Source organism: Xiphophorus couchianus, chromosome 7 (assembly GCF_001444195.1).
Source record: "Xiphophorus couchianus chromosome 7, X_couchianus-1.0, whole genome shotgun sequence".
Lineage (NCBI taxonomy): Eukaryota > Metazoa > Chordata > Actinopteri > Cyprinodontiformes > Poeciliidae > Xiphophorus > Xiphophorus couchianus.
The window spans coordinates 21,933,214-21,960,524 of record NC_040234.1 but is presented as its reverse complement, the minus strand read 5'-3'; the positions used below and the strand labels follow the sequence as shown (position 1 = coordinate 21,960,524).

The window sequence follows — 27,311 nt, the reverse complement described above, 5'->3', positions numbered from 1 at the left end:
CTCTGTGGGCTCTCTCTATCCCCAGATTCTTCTCACTGCCTAGATCCAAACTGTCCCCGAGTTCAGTTTTAAGCATGTTTTCCACGTACCTCTGCATTGAGGTACCTTCTGCATTTTCAGGGATGCCATATACCCGCAAATTATTCCAGCGTGAGCGTTCTTCCAAATCCGTGATCTTCTCCCGAAGTAATTTCTGGTCATTTAGCAGCTGGACGATAGCATCTCTCACTCCAATGTCCCAACTCTCTTTCTCTGCCATGCTCTTCTCCATTTCTCCAAGGCGCTTACCCATCTCCTCGGTCTTGTTGATAGCGGCACTAACCCGTTGATTTATTTTGTTTGTCAGCTCATTCAATAGGACTTTAATTTCCTCCTTTAAGCTCGTTCTCACTTGCGCTAACTCCTTCTTCATTTCTGATTTGAGGTCCCGCATGCCCTCCGCCATTACTTGACTCACCACCTTTCTTAGTGAGCTAATTGTAGCAGGCAAGGCCTCATCCACCATCTTATCTCCTTCCTTGACCGCATGTGCTCCGCAGGCTTTGCTTTCGTGTCGCATTTCCGAGTTCCGAGACTGGACTCGTCCCTTCCTGTTTTTATCCCCACTCATTCTTCTTGCGAGAGAGTAACTTTTAACGCGCTAAACCTTGGATTAGTGGGGGTTTTATATCTAGCGACGCAGGACCTCTTTTCTATGCTGCCACACTGTTCGCCATGACACCGGAAGTCCGAAATAAACCAATTTTGACACAGACAAAACCTTTCATCAAAAAAAATTGTTTTTTCGAAATTGATATTTCAATTTATTTTCGTAATGTCAAGTTCTGCAATTATTTGGTGAATGGAAACGCAGTTATTGTTATTAATTTCAATTGCTAATCAAGGTAGTGTCAAAAATTAGTTACATTTCATTTTCCAACGTGCATCTGGGAGTGGTGGCTCATAAAAAACACTCAAATCTCTGATAATTCTACAGCAGTTCATTTTAAATACTTTGTTGTTAAATTAGTTTTGCCGACAGTTGATTGCAATGATGCTTAGCATTGCAATCAACTTGCAAAAGGTGATGCAGTGCAAAAATTCATATTCATAATTCCATCTGGGAACATCTTCTTACAGATTCTCATTTGGATTATGCTTATTGTTATTCTCTTGAAGAACAATAGAACAGCGTTCACTGTACCTTTGGCTGTCCGGAACTTGGCTCCTCCCATAAGGTCTAACCATCTGTTGAAGAAAAGCATCTCACCACATGTTCATTTGTTACTTTTTGTTATATTGTTACTTAAAATCCCAATAAATCACATTAAAGTTTTGGATTTAACATGAAACATTTGAAAAATGAGGTATGCACCAATTACACTTTTCTTGTGGACCAGCAGTCTTTAAAAACCCTCACTTCCAATTTTGACTGATAAGTCTAAAGAATTGCTAAATAAAGAAATAAGTTGACAGCAGACATGCAGATGTGATTTGTCTCAAGAGAGAAGAAAAGAGGACAGTGGATGATTTTTAGACTTTTGGAGAGAAAGATAAGTTGGGTTTCACAGGACTCAAGCATTCAAAATTTAGGAAAAGACAAAAGTTCATTTTCATGCTTTCAAATAGTGCTTTCAACTTAAAAATAAGAATAATTTGGTGACACTCTCAAAGAAAATATTTTAAAATTAAATAAAAAAACATGTTTTCGGGTAAAATAACTGCTCATGATGATGGCTGTGGTATGGAAAAAGAAGAGCAATCTGAAACAACTGGAAAGAAGAATGCTCTAAAGTCAAAGAGAAAAATAGAAATATGCTGGTTTATGCAGCACAGCTGTGGGTTTGTTTGAAGGTAGGTTATCGAAACTCAACAAAGCTTCTTAGCACTACTCTTCTAAAAATATATACTATCGATGTTGTTTGATATAAGAAGCAAATCTGTAATGATTTTTGCTGCAAAAAACTGTGTTGTTAATACTTATGTTTGTATTAAGTACAAATTGTTTGTACTTAATACAAACATTTTGTATTAAGTGTTGTATTAAGTATTTGTAAGCCATGGGGTGTTGTCACGTATGAATGACATTTGGACTTTTACATATTTAATGTTAAAGTTGGATAAATCATAGAGCACAAACTGTTCAAAACTATTTTTATGTGAGTTGCAATGGAGTGCTTTGAATACCTACCTTTAATCTTTAATCTTTTAATAAATTTCAGTTGATTACATACATTTTAGTTATACATGAAGCCTCTTTTTTTAAGTTGTCATTTGTAATGTAATAATTACAGAATTTACATTGTCCACATTATCTCAGAGAAAAATAAATATGGCTACTTAACATTTTATTTTTTTTTGCTCTTTCCAAGGTCATTTTTTGGGTTATAAAATATGCAGCATTTAATGTCAATTACTTTGTTATTGTTGCCAAACAAATATCTTATCGTAAGAAGTAGAGATATTCTACCACACATGCACAAGTTCTGCATTTTCAGATCTGTTAACTGTCAGGGGAACAGTCAAAAATAATGTCTCTGGAAAGCCAGGATGCCAGACAACAAGATGTAGTTGACTTTTGTTTTGCCATAATTAATTGTCAGCTGACACAATAAATCATAAGAGGTAAAGTGAAAATGACTGTAGGAAATGTTTTTGTTTTTTTTGTTTTTGCACATTGGATTTCTTTTGTGAAAGGTTATAAAAGGGGTCTTCTTTTTTGTTTTACTGGGCACAACTTGGTATATTCCCTTAGCTTTTCAAATGAGTGCACTATGCAACAAGGAAAGTTTTTTTAAGCACTGGTGATTTCTTTTTGGGAATGTCAAAATAATGGATTGTTCTTTGTTGGCAGAATGCAAAAATAAATACTGTCGTGAAAACTGGCATAGGGTTGTGAGATCTTTCCAGGTACACGCAGAAAACAGAGCATAAAGGCCTGAGAGAAATAAAGTAATCTTGCAGTTTGATTTAAGTATATTTAAAGATAAATATATATATATATATATATATGTACACAATTAAACACTGAAAGATTTTCTGAAATGTATCTTTGTATCGTGATCTGTAATGGTTACAAAAACATGATGATTATGGTTGATAATTAATAACGGATTGCAGAAATGTGTTGATTTACAATCATACTTGATAATTAATAATGGATTACAGAACTGTGCTGGTTTAAAATCATACTCAAAATTATGATGAATGTAAATGATAAGATGATTGTGTTAATAATTTATAATGAATTAACAGAAGTGTGACGATTTAAAAAGATGGAATTAAAGTGATGGGTGAGGGCCTGTTCTCAGGCTGTGTTGCAATAGGCAAGCTGAGTAGAGCGGGGGAGCTGGGGAGTGTCAAGGAGTACGATTGCGAAAGACGCCAGATGGCTAGCAAAAAGAGGAAGTTCACATGATGTTTAACGCTGTAAGTTGCGCAGGGGCTGACAGTTGGGGAAGGTTGGGACTTTCCATAGACTCATCGAACGTTCGTGAAGTCACGTACACCATCTCCCCATACACAACAATGGGCTGAGATAGTATAAAAGACAGCAGAAAGAGGAATAGAATAGAATAGAATAGAATTCAACTTTATTGTCATTGCACTGTCACAAGTACAAGCAACGAGATGTAGTTTGCATCTATCCAGAAGTGCTCTACGAGATATAATATTTATTTACAGATGTACAAGACTATGTATGTATGGACTATAAGGGGTTATAGCAAGAGATATAGATATTTTGTATAAATATAAATATGGGAGCTATATGCACAGATTATACAGAATATATAAGAATGTTAGGGAATGGATTATAGATAAATAATGGCAGATAAAATTTACAAACTATTCTTAGTCCGCGGCACTGAAGACGAGTCAACAGGAGGACACAGAGAAAAGATCAGCAGAGGACAGCACTTTGGAGCTATGGGGAAGTTGAGACTTCATGCCGCCAAAAAGGGACAAGATCCATCAGCCCCCAGCCCTGGCTCCTGATTCTACCGCCGACTCTGCCTCAACCCAACGATCTCAAACCCACCGCAACAGACTTGGAGAAAAGACAAAGGTCCCGGAGGGATAAAGAATTGGGCGTTCAAAGGATAGTAACCCGTTCTGCTTTGCTTCTATTCTAAAGAGGATTTTACCACACAAGGACAAAGACTCTGACCAAGGAATTGAAGACTTCTGTTGCCAAGATCAACTGCCATCTGGGTATGAGTTGAACTGCTCCCCAAAAGCCTCACTCAGTTTATTAGTGACACAGGTCAGGGAAAGGAGTTGGGATAATATGTTTGGTTTATGATGATTTTATTATTCTAAATTAGTACTGCAATCTCTAATAATTAATTTGTATGTCACTTATCCCTGCTAAAGCTTGCTTAATAAATATACCTTTTAAAATTCTGTAGAGGTTGGTGGACATCGAAATTAATTGAGTCATTGATTATTTTAGTTTCTCCAATTAAAGTAAAATTAGTGTACATGATTCTAGTAATGTGGTGGCTTCGGACTTTCCTTTAGTGGGTATAAAAATAACGACCCTGGGACTTGAATCTAAGTCACTAAATCTAATCTAGCCATTTCCAAGTGCAGGTTATTTTAGAGAGAGGGCTACCGTTAACAGAAGTGGTTATTGGAGCTATGCAGGTGCGAGGGCTACTCAGCTGATTGTTCCTTAACTGCAGAGGGTTGTAACTTCTGGATCGAAGGTAGTTAGAGCTAGACGGGCCTCTCTCGCCACCAGTTTAAAAAGATTATCTCTCATAGGCCTTCTTTAGGATAAGACTCAGGTCTTAGAGATATTCCGGACCTGTTAGACAGAGAACTGGACAGTAGTCAACCCAGAGGAGTTGGGAGGAGTGGGCGGGGCTGACTATTGCGTAATAACGAACAATACATTATAAATAAAGTGTACAGTCATGATGAGTTCCAGTTTCTAAACCCACATGCAGAACACCACAAGGAGAACAGGTAATCAGATAAAGTTTATTTGAACAATATGGAAATGTTGGTGAAAGGGTCTGGTCCTTGGGGGAAGGCACATGAGGTCATTTGCACACTGAAGAACAGCAAGGAAGATGGTGAGTTTGAGGTAATCAGAAAACTGGAACTTCAAGAGAAATTAGACTGGTCTTACTTGATTTGCAGGTTACTTCCACCCAGAAGAGGGGAAACTGTTGGTTCGTGGTTTCGGTATCTTTGTGGGTGTCCTTAAGGTGATCCAGGTTCCAGAGTGAGGTCTTGACTGAGTGAATTCTGGGTAGATGACATGGAGGCTGTGGTGGAGGGCGGACAGGTAAGTTCAGGCGTGGAGGAGAACAGAGGAGCAAGCCGACTGGGCTCCAGGATGATTGGGTGATGAGTCACAGGTGCGCTGACTGAGTTAGCGGGCACGACCCTCCAGGTGTGCAACCTCTAACACCCATCTGGTTGGATAAAGGATGAAGCAGCAGGCGAACAGAGGAAAAACCGCATAAAGAAAACCAAAAACCCGGTTCCCAACATGTTTATGATTTGCTGTTGCAGTGTAAATAAATTGATTGGCAATAATAGTGAAAAACACTGAAATATATGTCAAGAGTAATGACAACATTTGTACTCTTATCAAATTAATAACTGCAAACAATAGCATATTGTTAGGAAAACTGTCACAAATGGTTATCTGTTAGTAATAACATGATTAAAACACTGCTTGTACATGTAACACTCCTGTCCATATATCAACCGTTTCCCTGAACAAGTAATCTAAGAAAATGGAGAACCTGAAAGTGTTGGCAGTATTCAGTGATGTTTTGAACAAGATGCTACTATTTTGCAATAATGAATAAGATTAAAGACAGAAGTGTCTTTAATCCAGGGCGCCCATTATGAATCTATGTCTATTAAAGACATAGATTGACCATAGAAATGGTCTATCTATTTCTATCTATGGTCAATATATTGACCATAGAAATAGATACATTGAAAGAAACTAAAATGTATTAGTCTTTTTAAGTAGACCATTGAAACAAATTATAACTCATGCAATTTAGTTTTACAATCACACAGGACATACTGAAATAATATCTGACTTGTTAGATGTTTTTTGTGGACCTGGTTGATTTAGAGAAACTATTCCCCCAGCCCATCAGTGATCATTTGACGGAGTCTTAAATATTATCAATTTCATAGGTAACGCTTTATTTGACAAGGTGTGCATAAGACTGACATGACACTGTCATAAACATAACACCTGTCATGAACATGAAGGAGTCTTTATGAATGTCTATCACTGATGTCATGAAGTGTGATTTGGAATGCAAAGTTGCTCTAAAAGTTCCATTAAAAGTGCCAACTTTACATTAAAGTGTTGTTACTTACAAGATAATTATCTCATTATTTTGAGATACTATCTCATTATAATGATATATATATAGATATATATATATTTTTTTTTTAACAGACTGGCGGAAACGGGCTTCCATAAACCAGAGACATCTGACAAAAGACTAGATGCGACAAGACAAAACGAGGACCCGACGAGGAACAAGGAACACAGGTGGGATTAAATACACAGAGGGTAATCAGGGAAACGAGACACAGCTGGGAACAATCAAGGGGTAGACAGGACAACATGGGATGCAATAGACACAGAAACCTAAAATAAACACAAAAACTCAAATCCCTTCAATTTCATAGTCAAAATCCTACATCATAAAATTGGAGTTTCACTCCATTCTGTATCCTCCTTCAAGGATAAATGTTGACATTTTTCTTCTTCTTTTGCTGTACCACAGTTTTACCACCAATGATAGCATCAGCATGGTGCAGCTCAATTTATAAGAGGATAACATTTAATCTTTAAACAGTTACTGAGTGGGTTCATAAAAAAATGCGCTAATCCGTCTATAAACTCTTGGTATTGTCAAATGTTAATATGTCATCCATAAACCCTTGGGTCACCTGGACACGTACAGCCCTGTGATGTTGTACGCCATCGATCCAGGTCTACCTTGTTGCGGCCGCCGTTGTAAAACATTTCGTGCAAAGACAGAGCGGAACATTAATCAAAGTTGAGCTGAAGAGCCAGGGCCTTTTTTTTGCCGCCGCCGATCTGTTTAGCACAACAGCACTTTTACAACAGGGTCCCCACTCTTCAGCATAATGGCATTGAAAGGAGGTGATAAATAATGGATTGAAGATCACTTAAACCTCGTGGAGCGGGTTACTGCATTCAAGAGATCGTGTGTTGCTGCTCAAATTACAAATCTGGCTCTTTTGGCGGCAGTCAGAAAGCAAAACAAGGACCTCTCCGATGGGGCCATGAAAGGGGGTAATGTGGTACAAAACATGTCGTCAAAACAACAGTTTAGACACTTTGTCTAAATGGAAAAATAACTGTGGGTGAAAAACATAATTGTAATCTGAAAGTTTGGGACTGCTTTGCATTTGTTTGATGGGAGGCTAATGACTTATTGTGCTTGCATTAATAAGCCTCTGGGCTGTGGCCCGTCATCTTAGAAAATTTGATTTTCCATAAAATTTGGTTCCTATTTCAATATACTGTATATTGCTGTGAATAAAAACAGGTCTTCTGATTTTGCTTTTTTGTCATAAAGTTTTAGATCATCACACTAATTTTGATATCAGAAAATGTAAACAAAAGAAAAAAGTTTTGTATCTGCCAAACCAATACACATCAGTTTGTGATAATGCAAAACAAATCCACCTCTGAATGGTTAAAAAAGATTTTGATGTGGTCCTGTCAAAGTCCTGACCTAAAATCAGTTAAAATTTTAGGTCAAACAGGATATTTATGCTTAAATACACTCCAATGTGGTTGAATTAAAGCAAATTCAACCAAAATTCCACTACAATGATTTTGCTTTGCTTGATGGTAGCAGTTGCTGCCAAAGTGGCATTAGCAGATTTTACATTTAGTGGCGATTACTTTTTCACATACGATGTTTATCCCCCTTTATAAATATATAAAAAAAATTAAAACTGCATTTTGTGTTTGAGGTTATATTTGACTTATGTCAAAGCAGTTTCATGACCTGAAAGAAAACAAAAACAAATCTGATTTTAAAACCCAATAAATACACATTTTTCATACCTTTATAACTCTTCAATAATTTAGTTTACATCCAGTCAATTGTTTATACTTCATGCATGGGCGGAAATCCCAGGTTGGTTGCGGGGGTCCCGTCCCTCCCCCGCAATTTTGGACATGGACAAAACAAGGTTTAAAAATAAAGCAACAATTTACATGTTATAGTTTAAATAACACACAAATTGTATTGTGAGCCACTACAATAAATCCATATTTAAGAGGAATTTTATCAAGTGGAATTATTCATGAGAGCTTGTTTTTATTTAGAGCCTCAAGTTTTTGTAAAGGTGTAGCAGAGATTAGGTTAGTGACACTGAATTAAACTTATATCTTTGCAAAATCTGAATTTTAGTTTTACTTCTATGGTGCGCAGCAGTTTGTTTACTGACCTGAGAAAAACACACATTTGATGTGCATCACCACTTACTAGTTATTTTTGGTCCTGCAACTTGAACATATTAAACACATTTTAAACCATATTTTACATTATATTTCACTGTAAATTTGCTGACCCCCCCCACCACCTCCAAAAAAAAATCCCTGTTTATTGTCTTCCCCAATAATGAGATGGGATTTCCGTATATTGACTTACTTTTTGTATGTAGCTGAAGTTTGAAACCTCATATTAATATTTATTTGCCCAATATTGTGGTAATCTTATCTATCCATATAGATAAGTAGATTACTGTATATATGAGGGGAGATAATGTGATCACCTCATAACTTTGTCATTGTGTGCTGCAGCTGCCTAACTTACTACTGCCGCTCAGTGGTGAAACAACAAAATAGCACAGATTTGACAAATTGTTCCTGTGAACCAATTCTGTAAAGTCTTGCACACCCATGCTGTGACAAAGTTATATGTTTTAATGAAAAAAAAGAAGAAAAAAATGATAAGCATCCTAATAATTGCCAGCGTTGCCAGTCCAACCGGAGATAAATAGCAAAGAGATGTGGAGTGAGATTAGATCACACTCCATATCTTAATGGGATCCTCTCACACGCTATTCCCATTAATGACCAATCCCCCAATTATGTAAATCAGAGAGCGGTCACTACCAGCCGGAACCTGAAGTCACGTGCATAAACACCAATGGTGTCAACAACGCAAAGAGTGCTAATTGGCGGCTACTTTTCATATAATTGCAGCAGCCTGGGTCGCGTCCACGCCTAACCCTGCCTTTGAGTGATGTTTTTTTCTCCCCAGCTCACAAACAGTTAATGGATCAATTAAGAAGGTGAACGACAGCGCCACTTCCTGCAGAGTGAAGAGTAGGTTGACTTGTAGCAAGAAAAAGCCAGAGGGAGAGGTGGACTGAAACGCTCAAACCGCACGAGACACATGACCCAAAGACAGCAGCGGGGTTGACATGGAAACTGTCAACCTCGCTGGAGGTTGTCTTAAATCCTTTAAGTAGTGTCTAGGTAAATACAAACATGCCTCACTTTCCAGATTTTTTATTTGTTTTTTTACACCAGTCTCACATATATCAAGATAGAATACAAGGATTTGAGTGTAACAAAATATGCTAACAATTTTCATCTGTTAAAAGTTCAGTTGTATCATTTAAGACAACAAACAGAGAAGCAGCATCTTGTAAAACTCCAAATATCAAGTTTAATTCTAAAAGAGTGAGGAAAAAGTTTAATGTACTGCCTCTACCACAGACTTTGCCCACCCTCTATGACTAAGTTATGCCCTGTCATGTAGTCGGAGACATCAGATGCCAAGTAGACCACTGCAGCTTGCAGATCTGTCACTTGAGCCAGTCTACCAGCAGGAATATCTGACAGCCAGCGCTGCACCAGAGGCCTTAGATCCTCCGAGTGGATGAGAGGGGTGTCAACAATCCCCCTGAAAAACAGAGAAAGCCAAAGAAGGATAGATAGATAGAGAGAGAAACAGAGAGAGAGGGGAAGGAAAGGGAAAAAAAATCTACAATGAAATCAGAAGGCATCACAGCGCAGAGCCAGGAGTGACAGTGTTGTTTCAGAGGCATCACTTCGGCGATATAAATAAAACCAATTATCCCACAAAGAATGTGTGATGACATGGCACCATTGATATTTACCGCAGGTATGGGGGGGTGTTTTATTGACTGAGGAGCCCACAGGTAAATCTGGAGTAAGTTGCTTGCATCCGTTTTTACTTATGCTTAGGCATACATTTCTCAGTTTGAAACTAAAATTAGGTACAAATTTACCAGAAAATGTGTGTTGTTAGCTTCCATCTGAAAAAACATGTCAAGCGGCACAATTAATGTGACAATGACTGAATCATTGTTTCAACCCATGGATATAGAATTCAAACGTATGGTTAAATTAGCACTTTCAAGGATTATGTGTGACACCCCTGGTTAACGTATTCCACCTCAATTATATTTCTCTTCAACCGCCCTGTTATCTGGAACCTCTCCTGGCAATCAGAGGTGCTGTTTTCCCTCAGCCAATTTTCTAGATAATGCAGCTTATCACCGCTGCGGCTAAAAAAGTTGGCAATAGAACCAGGCTCCAGTCTGCCTCACGAACGCTAATTGCCCCTCACACCCCTTCCTTTTTTATGCATATTTACCAACCATCACTTCAAAGAAATCAGCGGGCCATTGAGACACCCTATTCGCAAAAGGGTGGAGAGCGTGGGGAGAATTGGATTAGAGAGACAGAATTGCTTCTCTGCAAATTAAAATTAGCAAACAAGCCAATGATAAATAAAGCCAAGTGTTCTGGGCCTGGTTTGCCCAGAGCGGTCGGACGGATTTGGGCTGAGGATGCTCCGGTTAGGGTCAACGGAAGCAGGGGCTTCCGCTCTCATATTTTAACACACAGATGAAGAAGTCAGAAAACTGTGTTCTGCTGTTTTTTTATTCAAACAAGTTTCCATTGTTGCAGCTGCTTTGAGCAGAAAAATTAGAGCAAGCTCTCAGTCGACTCATCCCTCAAGACCTCGTCTAATTAAGCAGCGACGTGTTGTTCGAGGGCGTAAATTAGCGCATCGCTCTCAAAGCAGAGCTTTGTCCTCTGATAGCAAAAACACTAATCACAGCTTTTTTTTAACCACCCAATTCTTCATGACAATCAAACAAGGTGAACAAGTATGTGAGGTGAAGAGTGGCAAACACTCACGGTGAAATGCAGTTGACACACACTCCTCTGTCAATCCATTCAGTTCCCAAAGTCTGGGTCAGTTTGACGACTCCAGCTTTGGATGTGTTATAGGAAATCTGCTTCTGAGGATGGGGCACTGCAGAGAGGAAAGAAATGTTTATAAAATTAAGTCTTTACAAGGAAAGACTGGGAATTTTTTTTTTAATTGAGTTAATTTATAGCCAATTCCAGCCATCAAGCCCAATGAATGTCTAATCAAAGGTTATAATAAAACTTGAGTGACTTGATGAATAAAATAGGTTTTGTTTGTTTTGGTCAGTGAGCGTTTTCTAGAATCTGAAATCTGTTTAAATCACATTAAAATCTCAAAACAACTTGCAAAGACCCCTTTAACTACATCAGGTATTTTCTTGCAGGTTGCACACAGCATGACTATGAAGGTGGACAAGACCGTCATGTTAATCAAATTCCTGCTAAACTTGCCGAGGAGATCTCCCCAGAGAACCTAGAATATTTTCACTCTTGGTTGTCACGTCTAGCTGATTTTGTACGCACTTGTCAGTGAGGAAGCTGAGGGAAATACTCACCTCAGCTTTGTGTTTAACTAAAAAAAAAGAAAATCTCATCTGAGTGTTCTCTCTGAGCTGGACTCATGTTTGGTCCTGCTGAACTACTGCTGCGGCTTGTATGATTTCCCTCGCTGAAGCGAAGCAGATGCGGAAACAAGACCTTGTTCAGAGTGTTGCTGACTTCTGATCGGCTCAGTTGGAGAAGTGACGCTTTAGTCCCAGTGTAGCACAAAGCGCTGATTTATCAACCTCATGTTGATAAATCATATTGACATATACTGTATATTCAGTGTATCACAGATGAATATCTCATAATTTAGGTGCAATTATAATAAATAATTTTATTATTCATATGCAGTTAATTGGGACCACAGGCAGAGTTTGTTTTTTCCACATATATTTATCTGCTTGATGTGTGATGGCACAATGAGGATCCTCTGTTCAGCTTGTTTAATATTATTTTAACTGAAAAGAAAAGAAAATGCAAATAAATATCATTATTATCATTTAAAAGGTTATGGATAAGAATATGACAGGACATCGAGAAACTCTAGTGCTCCTCTGACCTAGAGATTCAAAACTCGTCTCTGTCCTGCTCCCCCAGCCATGCACCAATCAACAAGCAACCAATCAACAGCTAACCCCAAACCAGCCCTGTCTGGCCATCCTGATTGGAACCACAGCTCTTGCTGTTCCAGGGTGGGACCAGGCCAATGCAAAAACGCTCAATCCGGCTTTGAAGCCAGGACCGAGCTTAGCCCCTTTTGCAGTACAAAAGAGAAACATTGTTGCCACTTTCTGGAGCAGCTTGGTTAGTTTGTTTGGAATCACTCAAACAACACATTGTTTTTTGGGGGGGTTTTAAAGTGAAAAAATCTGGAGTTGTTTAACTGGGTCCTCCATTATTTTCTGTTCTTAAGTACACCATTGATAAAGTCTTATTCGATTGCTAAGAGAACACTTTGTTCAGCATAATCTTTAGCTCTAATCCAACACGACAAATACCAACACAACTTAATATATATTTTTTTAAAGAGAATGGGATTCTAATATTATACTAATGTTAGCACATTCCCCCATTGATAGGTATGCTAATCGCCACAACTGTGTTAGACTATGGTAAATTGAAATTTGGAAACCAGACAAAGCGGAAGATTTGTTTGATCCCAGCATTTATTCAAAGATGGTGTCAGTGCCAAATATGTGGGTGAAATTATTTTTCACTTCATAAGCAACAAGTACATCTTACTTCAGCAGGAAATTAAATTGTTACCTATGCCTGAGATTTGGCCAACTTGAGAGAAAACTAGATATTAGCTTTTTCTTCTTGTTTCTACTACACATATTAATGTATACATTATAAAATATAAATGCTCCATGTCAAATATTGTTGCCATATGGAGTTAACAACTCTAAATGAGCATTTGCTGACATTTTGTTGTACAAAAGTAATATTTCTCTTGATTTGTGTATAATTTTTTATTTAACTTTCTGTCAGTGAGCATTACACAGTAAATTGTTTTTTTACTCAGTGCATGTCCAGTGGGACAAAATAACAATATGAGCAACAGCTGGACAATCCTTGGACTGGGGACAATAAAAGGCCACCCCAAAATGTCAAATTTTGTCACAAGTCATAATGCCTCAGATGTCGCAGGTTCTGTGGGAGCATGCCATTGGCATGTTGGATGTAGGGATGTTCACCAGAGCAGTAGCTGTATGGCTCAATGTCCATTATCGGACCATAGGGCATTTAAGAGTTTGTTTCCAACACTGCAAATCGACCTCATTCTCGTCGGCCACGTGTGACCACTCCAGTACAAGATCACCACATCTGGCTCGTCCATCTCTGGGGTCAGCTAAGACCAGCAACACACACAGTTGATGAGACTATTGGTCTGCACAACAGATGCATCACAGGGAAGGGGTTTGGGTTAGGGTCAGACTGTCCATAGCCACGTACTGTATGAGAAGCCAACTTGGTCAAAATCAAATTCCTCAACCTGACCTCTATCATGTTCAAATGACTGTTAAGCCGCTACAAATGGCCATACCACAATGTTATCAATGCCGATATGAAGATCAGTAATTACTGAAAATATATTTTGAGTTTCTCTAAATATTGCATAACCCAAATGTTCATAAAACTCTTAGATGTCACATGGGGCATTTATACTTTTGTTCACTTTTGTAAGACATTTTTGGTGTGCAAACCAGGGAGTTAAATATGTTCTTAGTGGCGGTCCCATGTATTTCTAGATTTTAGCTTTCAGCTGCAGTACTGGCTAACTTTCAGTTGCTAACAACACTAAATCTAACATATGCATCATAGCTTTCAACTAGCGCTAAACTAGCTTCACAGTTTTTTTAATGAGTCTGGACTGAGTTTCTTTATTTCCAGGTTAATTTTGAATATACGAAGGCTCTTCATGACACACATTGAGATTTACAATGATTTACAAAACACAAAAACAGTTGATTTTCAAATCTTTTGTAGACTTAAATATTTTTCTAAAGAGAGCCAACAGCATGCTGGTGCTTCTGGGCATTACATGAAAAGTTTTTTCATTTGTTGATGGTAACTCTGTGGATGAAGTCATGTAAAATTAATTGCTCATAATGCCCAGTTATTCTATGTCCTCAGCAACAAAAGTGGGGAGCCATTTGTTTGCCCTGACCATCACAGATGCTGCACACTGCATGGGATGCCGGGACAGGAGCTCATTTTCTGCTGGTTGATTAATCATCACAAGGAAGGCTCCAAGTTACATACAACTTTAGTAGTTAACCTCATCACCCACTGATCTGACTGCCAAATGGTTTCAGTGTGAGACCGGGATGATAAATACCAGCCAGCTGTGGAGAGGTAAAAAAGAAACCCGTCTTGGGAAATAAATGGTTGGGAGCATTCAGCTTATATTATTCAATCAAAAAATGTGCATGCTAGAAGTAAAATATTTTGAAGCGATGAAGAAATAAACGAAAGGATGATGAAAAAAGAGATGTATTGCGTGGGGAATGTCGAAGGGAATAGTAGTAGCGGGTTCGGGTTGGGCCAGATGAGGCTGGGCAAGGACCTGAGAGGAGCAGGCGAGAAAGAGCAGAGCCCACAGCTTACATGCATATTGAAGGAGAAATCCAACTTATCAGGACAGGAAAGAGAGCTCGCAATGCCTAACAGCACTAATCCTAGCTCAAGACCTGATGATACGGCTCCAAAATATCATTCAGAAAATGCCTTCATCCTTTAAATAAATGTGCATTGATGTTTTTCACCGACTTAAAGAACAGTAATCCCCCAAAGAAGGGAAAAGGAGGCCAAAGGCAGCGCGTTCTCTAAAGCCCTCTTTAACATTCACCCAGCTACTTACTGATCCATTTCTGGGTAAAAACACGCTCTTTATCGCGCACGCTTACATTTTGAATTCTTCCAAGCAGATAAGAAGTTCAAATGATGTACTCATCTGCCCAGAATGAAGCTGCTGTTGTAGAGCGTATTAAAATGGAGGCGATTTGTGCAGGTCAGAGTTAGCGAGCCACAAATCCATCATGAAGATCAACACATTGCCTAAATTCTGTAGAAATTTAAAATAATAGATTTCTTTTTTTTTTGCTTTTGTTGCATGAATGTTTTGTGCTCAAACAAATTTTACTATTGAACACAAATAATGTAGGAATTGCAAAAATACAACATTACAAAAAAATGCTTTTGTCAGGAAAGTGCGGTGTGAGTGATGAGGCTGACGCAGAGGACCTAGTTTTAGGAAGTGAAATAATGAAGTTTCTAAGAATGCAAAGTCCAATAATCCCAAGCAGCACAGCTGAGCTCAACATTGGTAGCTACTGGTAAACGAATGGACAGCAAGACAGACTGGAACGACACATTTGACAAGGACCCGACACTGACACAGACACACAGGTGACATTAAACACCTGTGTAGGTAAATAAAAGGTAATCAGGGAATGAGACACACCTGGGAACAATCAAGGGGAAGACAGGACAACACGGAGACTCAGAAGACACAGAAACTTAAAATAAAACACAGAAAAACTCAAATCATGACACTACCCACCCTCAAGGTTGGCTCCAGACGCCCAGACAAATCCAAAAACAAAAAAACACCAGGGGTGGGTCGAGGGGCGCTGGATGGGGGGCCAGAGTCCAAAATCAACAAAACACAACCCAACCAGGGTGGGCGGAGGCGCAGGAGGTGGACTGTCATGAGAGGGAGTCTGTGGCACAGAAAGTGGACCCCACGGGGAGGTCCGGCGGGTGTCGGCGGAGCAGCCCCGGCCAAGGGCGGCAGCGGACCCCTCGGTGGAGGTCCAGCGGGCGACGGCGGCGGTTCCCTGGAGGCAGCTCCCTGGAGGTAGGTCCGGAGGGCGACGTCGGTGCAGGAGGTGGATCCCTGGAGGCAGGTTCGGCAGGCGACGTCGACACAGGAAGCAGATCCCTGGAGGCGGGTCCGGCAGGTGATGTCGGCGCAGGGGCCAGACCTTTGGAGGCCATGAGGAAACCCTGGGACCTCTGGGAGGCGACGATGGAGCTCTGTGACCACCTGGAGGTGACGAGGGAGCTCTGGGACCACCTGCGGACGACGAGGGAGCTATCGGACCACTAGGGGGTGACAAGGAGTCTCTGGGAGCACTAGGGGGCAACGAAGAATCTCTGGAGGACAACGAGGAGTCACTGGGGGCAGAGACTTGGAGGGAGCACTGGGAGGCGGAGACTCAGAGGGAGCACTAGGAGGCGGAGACTTAAAGGGAGCACTAGGGGAATGAGACTCTAAGGGAGCACTGGGGGCACTAGGGGGCGGCGAGGAGTCACTGTGGGGCAACGAGAAGTCACTGGGGGCAACGAAGAGTCACTGGGGGGCAGCGAGGAGTCACTGGGGGGCAGCGAGGGACCACAGGGAGAGGGATCAGGAGGACCACAGGAAGAGGCAGAAAACCCACTAACTGGGGCAGATAAGCCACTAACTGGGCAGAAGACCAGCTAACGGGGGCAGAGAAGTCACTTACAGGGGCAAAGACAAGAGAAGCAGTGTCGGCGAGAGGTGTGGCAGGTTCCAGAGATGATGGAGCGGAAGTCCGGCTTAGGAGGCAGAGGGTTGCCAGCCATGACAGCTAGAGCTGTCTGGTGTTCCCACTCTGCCTCCTGCTGCAGCTCCACCAACCCCCAACTGCTGCTGAGTTGGGCGGACCAGTCCTCCAGCACCAGGAGTAGCCTGATGGCGACCCCGAGACGTCTATACCCGAAATATGGTTTCGCTACAGTCTCTATAGTCCTTCATTGTAGATGTTAGTTTCTCCCAACGTACCAAGTCCATGTTGTCGATATAATTTCCTTCTCTTTTGCGTGCCTCACCGTAGTTACTTGTGGTCGGGTCCTTATGTCAAGAAAGTGCAGTGTGAGTGGTGAGGCTGACACAGAGGACCCAGGTTTAGGAAGTGAAATGATGATTTTAATGAAGTTTCCAGGAATACAAAGTCCAATAATCCCAGCCAGCACAGATGAGCTCAACACTAGTAGCTGCTGGTAAACGAATGGACAGCAAGACAGACTGGAACGACACATTCAACAAGGACCCGACACTGACACACAAACACAGGTGGCATTAAATACACAGGAGGTAATCAGGGAACGAGACACACCTGGAAACAATCAAGGGGAAGACAGGACAACACGGAGACTCGGAAGACACAGAAACTTAAAATAAAACACACAGGAAAAACTCAAATCATGACAGTTTTAATGTGAAAGTTTAATGTGGGTGAAAAAACCAAACGAAATAGGCCTTATGGAGGAAACTGATTGCTAACAAGCCCATTAACTATAGGCTTTCTGAAGGTTTTACTAGTTTAATTTAAGACTTTTAAAGATCTTTTTAAGAGCATTATGAATGAAATTTACAACCTATATAATGGCAAAAGTATTTTTAGACTTTCAGAATGCACCTAGTCTTGTATGGGTTGGCAACATAGTGAATGAGTGGTAAAAATGAACGTTGCCCAGCCAACTGGCAATAAATTTGCACTTAACCCAAATTTAACTTTGTTGAGTTAACCAGCTCAACAAAGCTGGTTAACTAGTTAGCAAAGGCATATCAGCAGATAGTTATAGATAACCTCAACTGCCTCACAGAATGCAAGATGTCTACGGAAATGTTAGGCGAGATTACATAGTCCTGCCTTAAAATTAAGAACATGTGATCAATGTATTTAAGGCCAACTTAAATTTCTTATATGAATGTAACATTTTAAGTCCATAATTTTAGATACATGAATTTAAGGTTTCTTAAGGATGCATGGACACTTCAAACTAGCTGTTCCACCCTTGGTAGCAATAACTGAATTGGACTGAATTCAGCCACGTTGGTGGAGAAGAATTAAGCATGAACAGTCTGTTTGAAGTAACGCTGCAGCCTTTGCAGTCAAATCTAAATCAAGACTTTTACAAGACCATTCCAAAACCTACATTTAGTTTTTTTTCAGAAGAGGACTTGCTTTTGTGCTTTGTATCAGTCATTCATTCATTTGATCACAGTAAACCTTTAAAACCCAGATGCAGCATGTCATGTGCACACTACCACTCTTCCAGCACCATGTTTGACAGGCAGTATGTAAAGTTCTACCTTTGAATCAACAGTCTACAGAATATTTCTTTACACAACTCTTGGGTGTCACCAAGATGCTTTCTGGTAAATGTGAGCTGGACCTTTATGTTTGTGCTGGTCAACAGTGGTTTGGATGTCATCAGTGCTTGACATTTTTGCCCATTTCCTCTATCTTATTGCTCAATCATTAACTCTGACCTTTTATGCAGCAAATGAGACCTTTCATTCTTTTGTAATCTACTGGACTCATCAAACAATGCTGTCCTGGAGTAATTTTTGTATACCAGCCACCCATGAGAATATCTATTACTGTTGTATGTTTTCTTTTTTAAAAAAAGTATCTCTCTCTGTTTGTCCCAAAGCTTAAAAAAGAACCTTTCCAGACTGATAGATATCAATGATTCTGCTTCTAATCTGTTTTTGTTTTTTAATTCTTTTAGATCAGGGCTAGCCTGGTAAAAACTAGCCCAATGTTCTACACCTTGTTCTCAATAGCCAAGGGTCTACAGTTGACATTTGGCCGTGACATATTCGACCATGAAGTAGGCTGCAATATGAAGCTTACCAGTTCTGTGCTGTAAACAACAGCACATACCCCACTGAGAAAAGAGAAGTTAAAGCCGAACAATGCGGCTGTTAAAGAGAACTCTAATATATGGAACTGAACGAATTGAATAACTTCATTCACTTCCTCTGCTACCATTGCTTCAATTACAAGCATGCTGCAATTCCAAAACAGCGCAGAAAATTAGTAGAACACCTTGAAATTCCACTGGAGCAATTCAGCTCAATGGGAGAAATTCCAGACAGAGAACTGAAGGGAGATGAGAATCGAAGGGAGTTGTGTAGTACATCAGGGCACAACGTGTCGCTTTCCAAGACACTTTCACCTACTTCATGTTGTCATTGTATCTTCATTCTATTGTATCTTCACACTGGGTCAGTTTGGTTTGGTCTTTTTTTCCTCTTATTATTTGAAATCATTATCTAAAAACATTTTCCCCTTTACTTTGCTTGATATTAAAACATTTTTTGAAGCATATAAAAAGCAGAAGTCTTTAAAGGGGCAAATAATTGTGCATCACATTAGATACATCATGACTGAGATACATCATGACTGAGGAAAGGAAGAATAAAACTGTGATGGTCAGAAAGTGTGCAAGTGTGGTGATACCAGGGCACACACGCACGACCACCCCTCACACACACACACACACACACACACATACACACCCTTTGTTGAAGCAGATGGACAAAAAGCTGTCATTGTGCATTTTAATTGGACGTTTACGGCTGCATTTCCAGCTTCCACTCGGTTCATTCGGCTCCCATCTGATTACACATTATGACAATATTATAACAGATGTCTGGAGCGATAAAGTGAATTCCTGAAGGGCTGGACATAATGCGGGCAATTGATCATTTTCTTAAAGCAGCCTCTATTTACCAGCATGCTCATGTATTACAGATTGCCTCCTGCAAATCGGGACTGGTAGAGGAAGTGAAGGAGGGGGGACCCATATGGCACACCATTTTACGGGGCCAATCCTTTAACCTTTAATTTTAACTGCCAATGAACTGTTGCACCAGGCGTGACTTTTGCTAGGCCCTCACCAAAACTCTCAAAGTATCTTACGCTGCTCATGCAAGGCCCGCAGGGCTCGTATTGGCGTTTCTTTTTTTTTTGCCTCTGCACAGGAGCCCTCCCCTCCCAAGTTGGACCTCAGATTGTCTTCCTCATCCGCTGCAAGGCTCCAGAGAGAGGGGATGTTTGCAATGATGCAAAAGTGCCTCGGAGAAATGCAATCACGACACTTTGTGCTTTTCGCTGGAAGCGACGGTATATGCCTTTGGATCTCAATGGAGCGACTGAATTTAAGTGAAAGCTGCCTAATCTTGTTAGCGACAAAAACCTTGTAAATAATAATACTAAAAAAACCTGCAACAAATACCTCCTTTCTACTGAGTTTGAAGTGTACACCTTTCCCTTTTTCCCCTCCTTTTCTTGGCCCAATGGCTCACGTCAAATCAAGAGATTAAATGCTGACATTGAGGAGCTGCAGAGAGAAAGAGAGGAGAATGCAATCATTACTCACCTATTATACTGGCCATGGAAGCTGTGTTAATAATCTTTCCGTATCCTTGCTTTAACATCACTCGACCAGCCACCTAAGGTGAGGATTCAGAGGGAAGAGACATGTTATTACTACAGACCGCACTGAGAGGCTGGAAAACGTGTAGTTGATCACCGGAGATAGGAGCGTATCGGATGTGCCCAAGGAGAGCTGAGGATTTGGAAGTTGTGCATTTAGATATGCAGCTGTGGGTTTTAACTTTCAAAGCTAAAAGTTTATAAGTAAAGATGAAATATGTGAGCATGTTTATTAGACGTGGGCTTTTATTGTAATAAATGTCTCATTGTGATAAGTTTTGATATATTGCCATCACAATAAATTCCACTTAACAAGGTTTAAAATGTCCCAAAATGTGTTTTTGTCTAGATTTTTTGCTATTTTCTCCACACTTTTTTTTTCCATAGGTACAACAGGGAAGTAGGGCCGCTGTAGATAGAAGAAAAAAGGAGTACATTTTCGCCAAAAATCTCCGAAATTTTCTCAAATAAATTAGGAAATTTCTGAGCTTCAAGTTGAAACTTTGAGAGAGAAAAAAATCAGAAATTTATATATTAATCTCTTAAACTTCCTAGAAAAAATTTGGAAATTTTCAGAGCTCATAAAGTCGGAAATTTCAGGCTTTTGGAAATTTCCAAATATTTTTTCAATAGGATTTCTGAGATTAATGTTTTTTTGATGGAAATTTATTCTTCCGTCTTTTTCTACAGTACACTGGACCTAATGCACCATCATATACAAGGTAATCATTAAATATTAATAAATGTAAAAATGTTAGTGATCCAAATCACTTCTTATGTGGCTGGCATCCTAAAGATGCATATTACAAATTGGAATGTTTTTCTAGAGCAGTATTTGTGTTTGTGGGGCTATAACTGTGTCATGCTACACAGTTACCTAAAAACAAAAGAAAAGAGGAGTACTGTCACTTTTATCCTTAGCACGATTGTACCACAAAAGTTTGTGATAAAATTAATTCCACATTGCTCAATCCTTGTCATGATCTGTGTTTTTCTGTGTATTTATTTCTGAGTTTTCTGTGTCCCTGAGCCGTACTGTCTCCCCTTGATCATTCCCAGATGTGTTTCGTTTCTGTGATTAACCTCTGTGTATTTAATGTCACCTGTGTGTCTGCATCCTTTTCGGGTCCTTGTCAATATGTTCTTGTCCATGCGTGTAGCCTGTTGCTACCAGTGCTGAGCCCTAGCCTTCCGCTTAACTGTGCTGCCAGGTTTCTTGGACCTTTGGAATTTATTTGAGCCTATTTTCATCATTAAACTTCCATCATCCATCTCATCTGGGTCTGCTGCGTTTCCCTCACCGCTTCCACCACCACAGCTCATGACAATCCTAATGCTGATACAATCTATTTTCATCTTTGATTTCTGATGTTGTACAGACTTATGTGTGATAACCCAGAGTAAAAGAATATTTACTCCGCGTTGACGAGGGGCACCGGTGTATTACTCTATGCTTCAGACAGTCTAAAGAAACTTCCAGTCAACACTTTCTCTGAATGTTTATACCTTATACATTTTTAATGATTTTGAAGCCCTAACGTTTTACAACCTCCATATAGCTTGATAACTGGCCCATGTCTATTGTGCCCTAGTGAAAAAAAAACTTTAGTATATTTCAAATATGCTTACATTTGTGTAAGTACATTTTAAGTGTTCTAAGTATTAAGTGTACTATCTATAAATATATATGAAGTATACTAAAAGCATGCTTGTACCAATTTTGACATAACTTTAAACATACTTTAATATAATTGTACCAAAACCCACTTTTAAGAATTAAATTAAATAAAAGTATACTTTAAGTGAACAAAATATGTATTTTCTCAAATGTAAATATACACTTGCTCAAGTGTATAGTTAAGATATTTTAAATATCTTTAAAATATACAGTACAGACCAAACGTTTGGACACAACAATGTGTTCAAACTTTTGGTCTGTACTGTATGTTATATATGTTTTAAAGATATATGCTCAAAATAGAATTTTTAAAATTAACTTAAAATGTACCTAACGCTTACTTTAAATTCTTAATTTCACTATGTTTTAAATTACATCTCAGTGTATATATACTGACATTAGGCTAATAAAGCATGCCTTTTTAGGTGCCTTAATAATCTTTTACTATTTTTGTTAAAATGGCAAAGAATAAAAAAATAACAGTAATTATAATGGAACGTGATGTAATGTTGTTTAACAAAGTAAATAATGTGTTCACACCTCAAAATATCAAACATTGACACTTTAGTGACAGGTGCTACAACAAAAACAATACTTTTCCTTAACACTAAACGTAGCAGGCGTCTTCAGTTTTACATCTCTCCGAATATGATCTGCTGTTTTCAGTTTTTTAACTAAAACACGGAAGGGGTGGTGGTCCTCTCCATCAGCGATCCCGGTTCTTCCGTCCCTGGTCCAGCCCGCAGAAGGACCCTTCGATTGTCCTTCCCTTCTTTCATGGCTCAGATCCCTCGGCCGCCGGCCGTGCTCATGTTGATTTTCAGCTACCCCTCACTGATCTCCCTATGCCCATCATGCCTTCCTTTGGCCTCCATCAGCAGTGACAAACCTGGAAGTCTTCCATCTTCTCCTTCAAGTTGCGGGCGTCCTCTGTCCTCCGCCCAATTCCCTGCTCCGGCTCACCATTGTTGCTGCGGCTCACCGGCTCTGCTGCCGAGCGCCAGCCCCCTCCATGATCCACCGTCCTTTTCTTCCCACCACTGATGCTCATCGGCCCTCCTCTGCTCTCGTCGTGGACTCGCTCCTTCGACCAGATTGTCTCTCCCAGCTTACCTCCAGGAGAATGCCGCCATCAGACTGCCACGCTCACTTCCACGTGTCTCATCTTGCAGCTGGATTTTCAGCCTCATCAACCAGCAACCTTGCCGCACCCGTGGGGCGTTGTATAGGTAAGACGTACCTGCTCCTGACTCGTTCATCTTCTGTTTACATGATGTCAAGGTTAGAGTATCTGCCCTCCTGTGGCTGGTCAGTCTTAACATCTTTAGGGTCTTGATTAGCTCAGTTTGTGAGGTTCGCAGAGTTTTAAGCTGATCTAAATTTCACCGGCTCCGCCTTTCTAATGGCAGTTGCTCTTTTGCCAGCTTCATTTGGTATTCTCCGCCCCAGCCCTCTCTTCCCTCCATCTCTTTAAATTGCTCTAAATTCCGTCAGGCATCCACAACTGACTCAGTTTGTGTCTTGCGCACATTCTGCCTTCCAATCCAAGCTGCCTTCTGGTTTCTCAAACGCAGCACCATTTTTCTTTAAATGTTAAGTTAATGTCGCACCTGTCTCAGAAGGCTAAGGGCGCGCCCGTCAACGCGCCAGTGTTTTGGGGCCAAGTAGTGGTTCTGGTCATTGTCTGAAGCTGCTCACTGACTCTCTCCAAATCCATCGTCTCACCGCAGCTGGCAGATCATCCCACGCCCGCATATTTCCCAGTCTCCCGTGTCAACTCTGCCTCTTCTAGTCAGCTTTCGCACCTGCACAGCGATCCAAACTTCGCAAGCGTCCCGCTTCCCATATTGTTCACAGTCTGCCGCGTCACTCATCCTGACAACTTCCCTTCCTCCTTTCCCTCGTTGTCTGTCAGCTCGAACTCATATCAGAGTGGCATACACGCAGTGAGTACACGGGCATGCGCATTAAAGAGAACCACGACATTTAGAGGAGCTGTCAGTTCAGCACATGCGACAACAAGAGACATCAAATGAGTCAGCTTTCTTCGGATAACTGGATGGCCGCACATGCTCGTTGTGGTTTCTACATATAATTGCTGCTGGAGCTAGTAGCAGTCAACTACAAAGAACACTTGTAATTGACAGAGAATCTCCTGTTCTCCGATAGTCCGACTGCTAAGCTAAGTCGGGCCGTCGCTGGCAATAAGGTTTATGATGATCTAACTTCTCTGTCATGCGGCTAATTAAATAGCAGCATATTGATAACCACAGCTAATTTTTGTTGATTGCAGCCGTCCATTGGTGTATGGCGATCTGACATTTGGCGTCCCACCAGAACACCAGCCCTCCGACGTGGACTCAGTCTCCACGCGTGAGACTGGTTTTCTGCTTCGGCAAGAAACCTGACTTATTCCGCCCCTCTTTCCGCCTTATCCGCTTTTTCCGAATAACGACGATGGTGATAGTGGTAGCATGGGGGTTGGAGGGAGTTTCAGATTAGCATCCTGCTCTCAGTTTTGGGGGGTTTACAAGACAGATGAACGGCCCTATTATTTAAGTGCTCTGCATTCCATTAAGTCACACCTATCTCATAGCGAGCCAAACTTCATCTCATCACTCTCATTACAATTTGAAAACAATTCAGGATCTATAGAAACGTATCCACGCATTTATCTTTAGCCCGGTAGTGATAAAAACCAAGGAGATGCAGCTCATCACCCCAGTCCTAACGTCCTCTCATTAGCATCACAGCTTAGAGAACAGACCTAAAACACTGTTGGTTCATAAATCTCTGAATGGTCTAGCTCCTCAAACCATTAAAGATCTGTTGTATCAACCTTTTGGTCCACTCTGGTCTTCTGGTTCTGATCTGCTCTGCCTCCCCTTGAACCAAACAAAAGCAGCATTCAGCCTTGTGCACCACAAACCCGGGAAAAACTTCTGAAAATATTGTAAAACAGAAGAATCAGAAGTCCTTTAAATCTCGCTTAAAAGTCACTATCTATAGCAACTTTGTTGCATAATTTATGAATCATTAACCAGCATTTGATGCGTAATGTCAGCACTTGGAAAGGATGTCACCTTTATGTCATGATTCGGGGCACTTCGGGCTACCCCGCTGCTGAAATGTACTACAGGCTACAAATGAAACCCTGATTTGACCACTACTATTGACGAATCGCTGCACAGGCGTTTTAAGCTTCCTCTCATCCACAAGTCAAGCCTTTCTCCTTCTCGTCATCTAGCAGTCACCATCAACTCTGCTATCCTCACAAGTCATTCCAACATCCAATCAACGTTATTTCTCAAGTCCTTCACCTCAGCATCGTATGCCTAAACTAAATTCGGTGCAGTTCGGAAATCTTCTCATCCTCACGACAGGGTCATATCCTTCACTATTCGTTCACTCATCGCCACCTTCAGCTCCCTTTATTCGCAATTCAGTGGCAACACTCTCTAGCTCCTATTTGTTTATGAAGTACAGACTTCATGGGGGGAACCTATATTTAATTTAGTACTCTATTTTTTAGGTTCTGTTCTCTCTCCTTCTAAAGCACTTTGAACTGCCGGAAATGTTGTTGCTGAAAATGTGCTCTATAAATAAAATTACCTTTCCTTGAGGATCAATGGGAAAAACTGGCGTTTGCATCCATCACCTAGCATAGTTTATCTCAGCAGCTGTTTGTTCACCATCCCATTTTAGTAATCTATAGTTTAAAATGCTCAAAGGGACACCGCAGGTCTTGCATCTGTGCCTCTTTCACGCCATAATCAATTTTACTTTTAAGCAATAGTAATTCCATGATCTTAATTTCCAGGTGCGTGACTGTTTGCTTTTCTTGTATTTCCCTCTTTACCAAAAACTGGATGACCTGAGCAAAGTTGGCTCCCCCACCTTCTTCATATTTAACAAAATTGATCTCAAACATTTGTGCTGGTGTGTAAAGCAAAAATGTTTGTTTGTGTCCCTATCATTTAAAAAATATTAAGAAATGTTTCCAGAGATCATGAAAGGTTCCTTCCACCCCCTACTTTTATGAAATCAAACAAATTTGGTGTCAATCAACTCAGCTACGTTCGTGCAGCAAAGATTTTTGTTTGTGCAGCTATCATTTTAGATAGATAGATAAATCTTTATTGTCATTGTTACAAGAACAACGAAATTTAAAAAGTGCCATCAGTCAGTGCATATGCTTAAAAACAATAAAAAAACTGTCTCACAATTCACACACAATGTAAGAATTAACAAATAACTGAAAAAAAAACACACAAAAAAAAAACCTAATAAATAAGAATAGCCACATTTTCACATACATCATTCATGATGATTAATGGTTGTTTTTGATTGCATTTAGTTTTGTTGTTGCTATCGGGTAAAAACTGTCTCTGAGATGGTTGGTTCTTGTTCTGGTTGCTCTGTATCTTCTGCCTGAAGGCAGCAGTGTAAACAGAGAATGTCTGAGGTGAGAAGTGTCCTTTGTGATGTGTTGTGCTTTTCTTAGACAGCGGTCGCTGTGCAGGTCTTCCAGTGAGGGGAGAGGGCAGCCAATGATTTTTTGGGCTGTATTCACAACCTTTTGGAGAGCTTTCCTTTGAGCCGTAGTGCTGCTGTTATACCATACGCAGATACAGTAGGTCAGTATGCTCTCTATGGAGCACTTGTAGAAGGACACCAGCAGTTTCTCCTTGATGTTGTTCCTCCTGAGAACTCTCAGGAAGTACAGTCTTTGCTGGGCCTTTTTTGTCAGCTCGTAGGTGTTCATGTTCCATGTGAGGCCCTGCTCAATGTTGACCCCAGGAAACGGAAATCAGCTACCCTCTCCACACATTTTCCCCCAATGGTTGGTGGTGTAATGTCCGTTTTTTTCCTCCTGTAATCTATTATGAGTTCTTTTGTCTTTGAGTTATTGAGGAGCAGATTGTTCTCCCTGCACCACACCAACAGTGGCTCCACCTCACCCCTGTAGGCGGACTCGTCGCCTCCTGAGATGAGCCCCACCACTGTGGTGTCATCAGCAAACTTGATGATGGTGTTGCTGTGGTGGGCAGAGGTGCAGTCGTATGTGTACAGACAATAGAGCAGGGGGCTCAGCACATAGCCCTGTGGAGAGCCACTA

At 40.5% G+C, this 27,311-nt stretch overlaps 1 protein-coding gene and 1 long non-coding RNA gene across 4 annotated transcripts in view; one reads left to right on the top strand and one right to left on the bottom strand.

The window, feature by feature from the left end:
• The first annotated feature begins 2,852 nt into the window (after positions 1 to 2,852).
• On the top strand, positions 2,853 to 22,303 carry LOC114147859 (uncharacterized). The gene is made up of 3 exons (XR_003596148.1): positions 2,853 to 2,953; positions 16,877 to 16,880; positions 22,289 to 22,303. It is a non-coding gene; the product is annotated as an uncharacterized LOC114147859 (long non-coding RNA).
• Positions 9,514 to 27,311, bottom strand: part of LOC114147841 (3-oxoacyl-[acyl-carrier-protein] reductase FabG) — a 38,266-nt gene continuing 20,468 nt past the window's right edge. For all 3 annotated transcript variants that reach the window (XM_028022527.1, XM_028022529.1, XM_028022528.1), the window contains exons 9-11: positions 20,459 to 20,531; positions 11,195 to 11,312; positions 9,514 to 9,926 (exon numbers count right to left, since the gene is read on the bottom strand). In XM_028022527.1, the coding sequence (XP_027878328.1) occupies positions 9,731 to 9,926; positions 11,195 to 11,312; positions 20,459 to 20,531 (387 nt within the window). In that variant the 3' untranslated portion in view covers positions 9,514 to 9,730. The remainder of the gene's footprint in view (positions 9,927 to 11,194; positions 11,313 to 20,458; positions 20,532 to 27,311) is intronic.